Source organism: Monopterus albus, unplaced genomic scaffold (genome assembly GCF_001952655.1).
Source record: "Monopterus albus unplaced genomic scaffold, M_albus_1.0 scaffold111.1, whole genome shotgun sequence".
Taxonomy (NCBI): domain Eukaryota; kingdom Metazoa; phylum Chordata; class Actinopteri; order Synbranchiformes; family Synbranchidae; genus Monopterus; species Monopterus albus.
In genome coordinates this window covers 2,453,924-2,466,479 of record NW_018127991.1, presented here as the reverse complement: position 1 = coordinate 2,466,479, position 12,556 = coordinate 2,453,924, and the positions used below count along the sequence as shown (strand labels likewise).

General features: G+C 43.0%; 1 protein-coding gene across 3 annotated transcripts in view; it reads left to right on the top strand.

Moving 5' to 3' along the window:
- Positions 1-4,412: 4,412 nt before the first annotated feature.
- pcdh10b (protocadherin 10b) overlaps positions 4,413-12,556 on the top strand; it is a 17,581-nt gene continuing 9,437 nt past the window's right edge. For 2 of the 3 annotated variants that reach the window (XM_020611290.1, XM_020611292.1), the window contains exons 1-3: positions 4,413-7,440; positions 8,323-8,381; positions 8,595-8,701. In XM_020611290.1, coding sequence (XP_020466946.1) covers positions 4,918-7,440; positions 8,323-8,381; positions 8,595-8,701 — 2,689 coding nt within the window. In that variant the 5' untranslated portion in view covers positions 4,413-4,917. The remainder of the gene's footprint in view (positions 7,441-8,322; positions 8,382-8,594; positions 8,702-12,556) is intronic. The other variant, XM_020611291.1, reaches the window with a different exon arrangement.

Genomic DNA, 12,556 nt, shown 5'->3' with positions numbered 1-12,556 from the left:
TAGTTTAGATTATATGATGCTCTGTGGTGCCTGTAGCTTTATAACACTTGATGATTACATGCTGTTTCTCTTGCTCTAATTATCTAATGGGTGGGACTGCTTTAGGGCACCCATTTTAAATGCTAGGCTTTGTTGTTCTTTTTTTCCCTATTTCTCATTGTGTGGGAAACTTTTGATGTGTGAGACGGCCATTATTTTTACCCACCAAAAGACAATAATAACAGGTTGCTGTGCTGTATTTTTAGCCCTCGCCATGACATGAGAATGAAGTGTTTTGACCATGTAAACCAGGATAAGAGGGCTATTTGTTTGTGTGTATATGTGTGAGAGTTGTAAAGTGGCATGCATGGGAAATGATGAGAGAACTATAACCACATTAGGGTAGTTAAATCTGTTATTGTTCATGGCTGTTAATTTGGTTTCTGTATCAGTGCTCACTGTGGATTACCATGTGCATCTGCACATGCAGAAAGCCTTGATAGCCCCTACTCTCGTGGCTCACACTGGCTATCTGAGGAGACAGTGATGCATGTCTGACTGCACCACTGACTTGATGAGACTTGATTTAGAAAATGTCTTCTTGAAGCCAATTCATGTTTCTCCTCCAGTGACCTGTTTGTGGGTGTGCCAGAGAGAGCATGATGCAAGCACTTAGGCTGCTGTGTGTGTGTGTGTGTGTGTGTTTTTTTTTTTATTCACAGTATCTCATGGATATAAATTTGGGGGCATTTTGGACTTCAGCACAGCAATATAGTCAGTGGAGACAGACCACACTGTGTAGTGTATATGGTGTAGTGTTGTAGTCATTCACTAGGGGGAGCACTTGGTCTAACTTTAGTTGCTCTGCTCCTTGACTCAGCTGAGCTTGCACAGATACTGAGCTCACAGTGAAGGCAAACACTTTCTATTATGGCCAAGGTATATGGTGCCAGATCAATAACTTTATTCTTTGGCAATGAAAAATAAAGCTTGGCAATGAAAACAAGGCTGTAAGTGAAAGAAACAAAACCATAACTAAAAGAGCAAACACTGGCATTGAAGTATTTGTGTTGGAAAAAAAAAACATACATATAAAAATGTTTTAGTACAGGGAAAATGACAATCTTTTGATTTTTTTGTCAGTGTCAGTGTTTTTTCTTTCGGTTTCACGTCTGTCACTTTTGGTGTGGAGGGGAGGGCTTTGAGGTGCGGGGCTAAGGAGAGTGTAAGTTGCATACTCAGATTGAGATCCATGAGGAGAGGACTGCCCTCTCCTCTGCAGAGCACGGCCGTATATTTACTGCAGTGGTTTCCCAGAATTCAGCTGAAGCTCTCAGATTACTGTGTGCTTCTCTCTGCTGGTGTCTTTACTCACAAAACTGAGCTACGTTAAAGCTCACTTTTAACTAACTTTATGCTAACTAACTTTTAACTAACGGTATGGTAGAGGTCTGCAGCAGCAAGTGCTCATGTTAGCTACAGGCTATAGCTAATATAGCTAATGTTAGCTGTGATTAACCTCAGTAGTAGCCTTTCTGTGAGATCTTATGGGACTGTCGCCTACACAGTAATGTTAGATGACACCGTGTGGAATGGGGCTAATAAATTTTAGGTCTGTATAGAGTGGGAAAATGCTAGTAGAGAGTACGACATTGGCTTCTGATTTGACAGTTAAGGTGGATGTTACAATACAGAGACATTTTCTCTGTTTTACACCTCTGAATGTTGTGAAAGGCTTTTAGACATCCTAGAAAAACCCTTAACTCTTAGTGACACCCACTTTGAAGTTAGTTTAGTTTATGAATAATCACAATAAAGGACCAATATACTGTTTTCCCCCATCTAGACTACTGATTAGACAAATCAGGATTAGATTATCAAGGAGAGAATAAAGAGTTTTAGAAAAAAATGTTTCACAAATAGAAAATTGTTTCAATCTGTGCAAATGCTATAAATAAACATTTTACTTTTTGTTAGCTATTTTTTGCCCTTCTTTTCCTTTTTTGTGTTGCTACTATTTTGGCAGTCTGATGTTTTATAGATTTTTCTGACATTTTCTCCTGCACTGGTTGTGCAGGTTGCATTCCATACCTTTACTTAATAAATTTAACTAACTGTGTTAACTATAAATCATCTCCACTTCATCTTATTTTTGTGAATTGACACTTGGCCTTTATGGCGCCAGATTGATGACTTTAGTTATTGGCACTGAAAAAGTAAAGCTTGGCATTGAAAAGAAAACCATATCTGAAAAAGCAAACATTGGGATTGATGCATTTCTACTGGGGAAAAAACGGTGGCATTAAAAAAGTATTACTGCTGGAAAAATGACAATCTTCTGATTTTTTTCAATGCCAATATAGTTTTTTTCTGTGACACTCCTTTGATTTTTTTGTCACTGTCAGTGCTTTTCAATGCCGCTGAACTTGGGGTTCAGTGTCTTGCCCAGGGACACTTCAGCATGCGGAGTGGAAAAAACCAGGATTCAGTTAGGAGACGACCTGCTCTACCTCCTGAGCCATATGGATTTGATACCATGTGCAATGGTCTCTTTTTGAAAAGTAGCCTTCATGTTTTTTGCTTCTGCTTCTTGGAATAGACTGCGAAAAGAAAATGGGAAAAGCTTATTTTCTGAATGAATTTAATACTATAAACTCTGTTGTACACATCTTCTTTAGTAACTGTCTGTCTTAGTTTTATCCACTCTTTTGTTTTATTGCCGTTTAGGTCTTGTCTCCCTTTGCAAAAAAGTTTTCCAACCTCAGTGAGACTTCCTTGGTGAACTAATATTCATACAAGTGCACAAAGCACGTTTATTTCTATTTTTATGCTTGACGTTCCTTTATACTTCATATATATTTCATTATTTCCAGATTTCAACATATTCAGATGTCATTATCACCTGTGGTGTTTAGTTATAATAGTCAGGGTTACTCTTTGCAAATGATGACTAAAGACTTTTGATCTTGTCCATGAATATTTCACTTTGTTTAACCGTCTGCAGATCCATGACAGTTGAAGAAAATTCATCTGCAAATGAGGACCATGTGGTGCAGTCAAATGCTCTGGCATAAATAAGTGAGTGGACCTTGAGATGTCAAATGAAGAAATGCAGTGTTTTGAAACAAAATACTCTTGCTGTATTTTCAACAACCAAACCATCAACACATCAGCTTGACTGTACTTTTCCATTGCTCAACATTTGCTGGTTATGTACAAAATAAAAAACTTATTATCTGCTCTGTTTTCAAGGAGGATGACACGGATAACATGTTTTGGGTTCTGAATCAGACCAAAATATTATATGTTATAAATTAACATGTTCACAGCAGAAAAAGACATTAGTTGACTTAAAATGTGCTCAGCCTTATTTATAGATGGCCGAAGCAATAGGTCATTTCACCACTGAGCCCTTTGTTTTAAGTTTGATTTTAAAAAACGACTGTATGCATATTTATATACTTTTTGTTTTCCTCTGTGCTGAGCTGAATAGTAAGATGCTATCTTATATGATTCTTGTTTTTTTTTTGTCTTTTTCTTTGTGTTGAATATAAAACTATTAAACTCGGTAAACATATAATTCAAATGCCACTGCACTTTTGTTTCTTATTTTCAGTAAAGAATTCTCGATGTTTGCTGCTCTACAGAAAATGCTGATTGTCCTGAACCATCTTCCAGTTGTGCCTCTAGGTCCTGTCACTCCACCACACATAAATGAACTGTCCCTGTGTTGTCACAGTTTAAACATTTTGCCTTAACATCACTCCACAGACTATACACGGTCTTTAATATAAACCAGAACCTGGTTCGCATTTACGTCGCTAGGGGTCGTATGAGGTCCGCGGATCTGTCGCTCTCCCTGCCTCTGTCCCGGTGCTGTGTGGCTGCAGGAGAGTTAATAACGTTACTACTACTGGGTGTAATTATAGCGCACAGTCTTGAGAGCAGCACATGAATGGTGAATGATTCACTGCATACATATGACAATATTTGCATGCATTAACCTCGTTCACCCAGACTGTCCTTAGGCTCACACGGGCCCCACCAAGTCAACAAGTCATCTACTCACTCTAATCACACGGCGGTTCAGTGGTTCATTAGATGATGCGCTTTATATCATGGGCAGGTTGGGAATGTAATAAAGATTTGGCTGCTGAGGGGTTAGAGTCATAAATGACCAGTCTTGCTGTTCTCTATTCCTCTATTCCTTTGCGTCAGGTATTCTAAAGAGATGCCTGTCCGAGCTCAAACGGAGGTAGAGAGACATAGATAAACAGTGAGGGAGACATGGGCCGAGCGAACTTTGACTGGCAACCCCGCTATCCAATCAGGGAAGAGCTCTCGGCGTGATTTACAGCCGCGGGGACTGCGAGAGGGAGGTGCCATGCGGGGAAAAAAGCAAATAGTTGATAGAACAGCATTAGTAGAGAGTGGAGTAGAGGAGACTGCAGTGAGGGAACAGGGTGCTAAGAGGAGACAGAGCCAGAACTATAAAGAGAATGAAATTTATTTTCTGATAAGGGGCCATCACAGAAAGGCGAAACTGCACCTTACTTCCATGGACTATGATTTTTTTCCAGCTCCCTTCTAGACTGGCTTCATCTCTCCTTTGCGCTTCATTGGAATGTGCGCTGTAGCTTCTCCGGGACGCAGCTAAAAAGCAAGACAGCGGAGCTAGAACAGAAAAAAATACTGATGCTGTCCTTAAAACTCCTTTATAATGTCAAAATGCATCTCTTTTAATGAGACAGATTTCTCCGGATGCCTTACACGTTTTTAAAGACTTTTACGCATTTTGGAGACTTTTACCTCCCGATTGAAGTGGGTGATGGGAATTGACATTTTGCCTATTAACAGGAGATACGGTTATTTATATATATAATTTCTTGCTTTTTATTTATTTTTTTTTTTTACCGAAGTGCACTTGTTTTTCTGGCGATGATTGTGCTTTTGATTGTCCTGTGCTTCACGGATGGAGTGCTCTCTCAGATACGCTACTCTGTGCCGGAGGAGGCGGACCATGGCACCTTGGTGGGGAATATCGCCGAAGACCTGGGACTGGACCTTACCAAACTGGCCTCCCGCCGCTCCCGCCGCTTCCAGGTAGTGCCCAGCTCTCGCACACCGTACCTGGAGGTGAACCTGGAAAACGGCGTCCTGTTTGTTAACGAGAAAATCGACCGGGAGCAGATTTGCAAGCAGGGCGCCAGCTGCCAGCTCAACATGGAGGTGTTCTTGGAGAACCCGCTGGAGCTGTTTCGGGTTGAAATCGAGGTGGTGGACATTAACGACAACCCGCCCAGCTTCCCAGAGACAGACATTACGGTGGAGATCTCCGAGAGTGCCACTCCGGGCACCCGTTTCCCACTGGAGAGCGCGTTCGACCCGGACGTGGGCTCTAACGCTTTACGCACGTATGATATCACCACTAACAACTACTTCCACTTGGATGTGCAGACCCAAACGGACGGAAACAAGTTCGCGGAGCTGGTCTTGGAGAAGCCACTGGACCGGGAGCAGCAGGCGGCGCACAGATATGTGTTAACAGCGGTGGACGGAGGTCAGCCTCCACGGACTGGCACTGCGCTGCTGGTGGTCAAAGTGCTGGACTCTAATGATAACGTGCCGGTGTTTGACCAGCCCGTCTATACGGTGAGTCTCTCGGAGAATGCACCCGTGGGTACGCTGGTCATTCAGCTGAACGCCACCGACCTGGATGAGGGACTGAACGGGGAGATCGTTTATTCCTTCAGTAATCACATCTCCAGTCGCGTAAAGGACTTGTTCAGCATCGACTCACGCACCGGGCGCATCGAGGTGCGCGGAGAGGTGGATTTCGAGGAGAGCAACCTGTATCAGATCTTTGTCCAGGCCAAGGATCTAGGGCCAAACGCCGTGCCCGCGCACTGCAAAGTGCTGGTCAAAGTTACCGACGTGAATGACAACGCACCCGAGATAACCTTCAGTACTGTTACCGAGTCGGTGAGCGAAAAGGCGGCTCCCGGTACCGTCATTGCGCTGCTGAGTGTGACTGACCGGGACTCAGAGGAGAACGGACAGATCCACGTGGAAATCCTCGGTGATGTCCCGTTCAAATTAAAATCTTCCTTCAGGAATTATTTCACCATAGTGACCGACGGGCCGTTGAATAGGGAGCAGGCAGACTCCTACTCCGTCACTGTGGTCGCGCGGGATAAAGGGACACCCTCTCTCGCCACCAGTAAATCTATACGAGTCCAGGTGTCAGATGAGAACGACAACGCGCCCACGTTTACTCAGCCTATATATGACGTGTATGTGACAGAGAACAACGTGCCAGGGGCTTACATACACGCAGTAACGGCTCTGGACCCGGATATCGGGCAGAATGCACTCATCACCTACTCCATATTAGAATGTGATATTCAGGGCATGTCAGTCAAAACATATGTGTCAATAAACGAGGAGACAGGCTATTTGTATGCACTCAGGTCCTTTGATTATGAGCAGCTGAAGGATTTCACATTCATGGTCCAGGCCAGAGATGGGGGCACACCAGAGCTCTTCTCCAATGCCACAGTCAAAGTCATCATTGTGGACCAGAATGACAATGCCCCACTGGTGCTGGCCCCTCTGGGGAAAAATGGCACAGCTAAGGAGCCCCTGCCCCGCTCAGCTGAGCCAGGCTACCTGGTGACCCGCATTGTGGCTATGGACGCGGATGATGGTGAGAATGCTCGTCTGTCCTACAGCATACAGAGGGGGAATGAGAATGGCATGTTCAGGATGGACTGGAGGACAGGTGAGCTAAGGACAGCGAGGCGGGTGTCAGCCAAGCGAGACCCCCACCAGTTGTACGATCTGCTGATTGAGGTGAGAGACCATGGTCAGCCACCACTGTCCTCCAGTGCAAGCGTGCTGGTTATGCTGGTGGACAGTGTGGCTGAAGGCCGTGGTGGTGGGGACCGAGCAGGCACTGCCAAGGCCAAAGACGGTACCCTCGACCTCACCCTGATCCTCATTATTGCCCTGGGCTCAGTCTCCTTCATCTTCCTCTTGGTCATGATCGTGCTGGCCGTGCGCTGCCAGAAGGACAAAAAGCTTAACTTTTACACCTGCCTGACCAGTGACTGCTGTTTGAGCTGCAGCTCTTGCTGCTCACGGCAGGGCCGGGCCCGTAAGAAAAAGCTCAGCAAGTCGGATATCATGCTGGTGCAAAGTGCTGTTAACGTCAGTGGGGCTGGTACGGCTCAAGTCCCTGTGGAGGAGTCAGGGAGCTTCGGCTCCCACCATCAAAACCAGAACTATTGCTACCAGGTATGTCTGACTCCTGAGTCTGCCAAAACCGACCTCATGTTCCTAAAGCCGTGTAGTCCATCTAGGAGCACAGACACCGATCACAACCCGTGCGGGGCCATAGTGACAGGGTACACAGACCAGCAGCCTGACATCATATCAAATGGCAGCATTTTATCAAATGAGGTAAGAGTCCCTCTCATACCTACAGTTTAACCTCCCCTTCCATTCAAAGGCCCTCAGCATGTCTAAAACCTGATTCATACACAGGACCTCCCCTTGGACACTTAAAGCCTGCCTGTTTGTTACTACTTATGTACTCCTCTACATAACAGATACAAAGTATGTTTCAAACAGAAGCCATTTGCATTTTCTAAATTTTTTTTTTCAGTTCCGTGGCATGCCAGGTCTACAGATGGCTGTCACTGAATACTAAAATACACAGTGTGCCGCAGCATCCTCTGACTTATTTCAGGAAAGGCATTAAAGCAAACAGAATGATTAGACTGCTGTTGCTGACATGTTGCCTTTAGCAGTCCTCAGGGAAGTCAGCCCTGAAACAGCAAATTCATGTTATGCTCCTAATTCTTTGAAATTATACAAAAAAAGGACAAGTGTGTAAGGATAACATTTTGGTGGCTCAGAGGCTGCTGGTTGTTTTGGGTGGGTCTGTGCGTGTGTGTGAGACCAGTCCCTAGGGATAAGAGCGTTCACATTAAGCATACTGGTCACAATGTTGCTGAGTTGCACTAGCACAAAGATGTGTCTCTCGGCTGTGCCAGCCTGAATAGGTGCATTACTTTATCTTGTGCCTTGGCAACGTATATGTAGAGTTGTGCTCCCTCCACCCCATGGGAAAACACACCTCCTCAACCTCCTCACCAGATATGAGTGATATGTATAATGGTTGAATACAGCACAGGTTCATTTCATAACTAACATCAACAATGGCACTGTGTGGGCTCGATGGTGGTGATGTTTTTATTCCTGATCCCTTTTTCACTATGCTAATCATGTTACATAAGGTGCTAAAGCAGCATGCACTGAAAACTGCCCTTTCTTTTTCAGACCAAACACCAACGAGCTGAACTCAGCTACTTGGTTGACAGGCCGAGACGTGTCAACAGGTAAATATGGAGATCGGCCCTTCTGCTGCTCACTCTCACATCCCCCTGTAATAAACCTCTTATTTGTGTCTAGTTCATTCACTGACAGCTCTCATTACAATAATGATGCTCCAGATGATAAGATGGCATCAGAAAGATTAGAAAGGGATTGGAATTGCTGTCGAAAACATCAAAATGCTAGGTAATTCTTTGAACAAATGTCTTTGGTTTCAGTTCGGCATTTCAGGAAGCAGACCTGGTCAGCTCCAAAGACAGCGGCCACGGAGACAGTGAGCAGGGAGACAGTGACCACGACGCCACCAATCGAGGCCATTCCTCTGGTAAGAACTGGCTTAATCACCTGTGTCACCTGCCTTTTTTCCACTACAAGTTCAATGGGCGAATCTTGTTCTCCCACTTCATAGGACTGGGGAAGGTTTGCTGATTAGCATGTGGTTATTATGTGGTATGGGTCGAGGACCAGATTGCTGCTTGTCCTCAGTGTCTGAAATCTGGACTCTTCTTACTCAGTTGCTGCACATTGTGCAGGGCTGGAAGAATGAAAGCACATTTTAATTAGACCTAGCATCGCACACAGCTTGAGTCAGCATCATCCGAGGCATTTCAGTGTGTCTGACAATCAGCATTTATGCTGATGGTGTTGTACTTTGAGACATTGGGATTTCTCTCCAGTGACACTGTGGCTTGTGATTTCCTGTTATCCCTTAAAAAAAGATGAAGGATTGTAACAGAATCAGATCCTGCCCCTGTGAGCTGGCTTCCAAGAACCTTTACCTTTCTTTATATTTGTTAAGTGTATTTTCTGATACATGATGATTTACTCTCTGTGGGCAGAAAGCGAACCCCGGTGTTGTTGTTTGTAAATATGTTGTGGTGTTAATGAGAAGCCTGCTCCCTGTGAGCTTGGTCGCTCGGTGTTGGAGACCACTTGACGAGACGTGACGGGCTGTTTAATGAGGCCACACTTGCACCGGAGTGCTGGGAAATGGACCAAATAGGTTGTGGCTGTAGCAAACAAAACAGGCGATTCATTCGTTCATTCGATTAATTAATGCATTCATTCATGCAGTTACTCTCCAACTGCACTCCTTTTTTCTTTTCTTTTTCCTCCTTTCCTCCCAGACCATATTCTTCCACACTAATCCTCTTTTTTCTCTAAATGAACCCATCTGCAGTAGGACCCCACTGAGTTATTAATGGCGGTCTTCATTCAGTGGCAAGCTTTCTTTGGTGCGGGCCTTTGTGGATCGAGCCTGTCATTATGTCTGGTCAGCCACAGCAGGACCCCTCACTGTGCCAAATGAAGCTTGCCTGCCACTTCCGCTGTTACTCCAGTAGGCTGGCTGGGTTACACAGACAGCAGCAAACAGAAACACAGAGTAGAATCCTCCGTCCTGCCGCACGGCCGCCTTTTTTTTTTATAGCTCTTATAAGCTCAGAGTTAGACCTTCGTAAGTGTTCCAACTGATCCAACTTTTTCACTGACACTGACAAATGTTTTTACTCCAGCGTAGGTCTGAGCAGCTATCTGCTTTTTATTTTATTTCAAGTGTGGTAGCATTCTACAGTATCACCACCCCTGACTGTCCATATAGTCCCACTCTCATACATTACATACACTTTGCCATGTTGCATGTCCACATGTGGTTGCAGTGCAGTGCACTTCACTCCTGACTTTTAGTACCCTTGGTGTGGCAAATAGGATACACTTACTGCGTTGCAGATCTATCTGCCAGCTTATTGTCTTTAAACTGATTATCTGCTGTACATTAATTATTTATTTTATTAGGATAATTGATGGCATGGCTCTGCTCCCACAGTGCTGATAAAACAACACAGGCTTATTTCTCTCTGTGTTAATAGTGTGTCACCAGTGAGGATTCACTTGAATGGCATCAGTGTTAAATGCTAATGTTATATAAAAATGTGCCCATGTTATCCATCACAGCGGTGTGGTTGCCTCTTCCCTTGTCTTCATCAGTCAGGAGAAGGAACTGAACCTTTTCTTTTTTCTTTCACTGAGACATTTTTGTATTTGTAATCAGATTTATAGTACATATCGGTTTTTCTGTTGCACTAAATTTGTTTGGCGTGACTTAAAGCGTTAACATTATATCATACTGACAGATAAATACTCCAGTAAACTGTTTGTACATGTTTCTGCTTGCTTTAAACAGGCCTCACAGGATTGTGGGATTGTGTTTGTTTACCATCATTGCCCTACAATTTATCTGTTTTTTTTTAAACATAGTAGTTGTTTTATTTTCTGTTGACACAATGATTTGTGTGCTTCTTTTCCTGCTGCTGGCGGTGTTGTTGTGCCAACATTTTCTGCTGTTTCAAGCTGTGTTCTTGGTTGCTCCCTGATCAAAAGCCATTCAGTTTGTCCTCATCATGAAGGATGCATGTCAAGAATCTGAAAGAGTCCAGAAATCACCTTTAACAGACAAATGAACACACACACACACACACTTCTTACAGTCAGGGCCATTTTGTAAGCTGCTCTTATTTCACAGCCATTGTGCAAAAATATCAAGGTGTTTTGTTAAATTCTGAACCTTTTGGATGAGTTTGTAGCTAGTATTGGAAACGAAGGCCTTGTTGATCGGATCGGTGCCAAGATCATTTTCGAGGCATTTCAGTCTGTGGTGGAAAGTGACAGAACGTGTGGGAGAGGGAAGGGAAGATTTGTAGGAAAGGTCAGAAACAGGATTCAAATGAATAAATACTGCATGTTGTGCTGTTACACACTGCACTGTGTACATAGTGTATGCGTGGTGATGATGTGATCAGAATTTTAGTCTGGGTACATGTTTTAGTGTGGTGAAAGGCATAAACGTTGTATTTAGCATTATACATTCTAAAATTGTTTATATTATTTCTATCAAACCTGCCAGTATTATCACCACTACTGCTACTACTGTTCAGCATATTGTTGTAAAATATTCATAATGTGCTATCTCAGGGAATGGCACAGTCTTACATTTTTCTTGTAAACCTAACAGTGTACTAGTCTCAGGTCTGCTATGCTGCTGTGAAAAACTTTCTGAAAATATGTTAGAAGTGTTGAAATTTTTATTTTCATGAGCACTTAATTTAATTAATAGTAGTATTAGTATAATTCTGTTGACTATAAAATGTATAAAAAAAAGGACAAATGTGTTTTACAAGGTGCCACAGCCCAAAGCAGTAACAGTAGATGACGGTGCCAAACCAACAGTCAAATAACCCAAAGGCACTCAGTTTATAATCAATGGCAGTTTGTAGAAAAAGTACTCTTACATAAGAAAGAGTAGAAATATACTCCACCACATACTCCAGAATGTTATTCATTAGGCAGAATGATGAGTGGCTGGTGATTACATAATTTATTTTGGGCCTCTTATCAGTATCTATGTCTTTTTTCCCTCCCATATTCATGAATTTTCTTACAAACACACACACATACTTTATGTATACTTTCAGATATACATTTCATATCAAAGACTGTATGAATGTAAGATAAAACTATATGATTGTATAAATATAATACATGCATGTAAAATTAATTTGGCTGAATATGTTCCCTCATATGAATACATTTCCATTCTTGCTGCACTTACAGATAATCAATTACAAGTACAGTACTTGAGTACATTTAAAAAAGCAGCAACCAGATCGTTTTATTTAAATAAATGATTAATGATGATGTTATCAACAAATTGAATCGTTGGCTAAGTGTCTAAAAGCAACTGAATATATTGGGATTTGATTATATTTTGTACCAGATGTTTATAAGGAAAGTCTTTTGAATGTGAAAGTTCATTCTGGACCTTGCAAATAGTACTTTGACAAAAATGTTAACTCAAGGTCCAGTAACAGGCTTTTGTGGTGCTTTCACCTGGAGGACTTTTGCAGTAGGGTTTATGGTAAGTTGTAGCGCTCTCTGTGGTGCAAGGGCTAAAAGAGAACTGTGAGTTGAAGGTCATTCTGATCTAAATGTTTCTTCATTAATTAAATCACAGTAGAATTAAAGTACCCCTCCTTGCTGCTGGGCTGCTGGGTCTTGCCCTCAGAGCCCCGTTTTCAGACCTGCTACATATGTGAAGTTCAAATTATCAATATAGCCAAAGACTGAGTCAAGACTCTTATGGACTTTTAACCCCCCCCCCCCAACCACACACAGACCCCCCCAT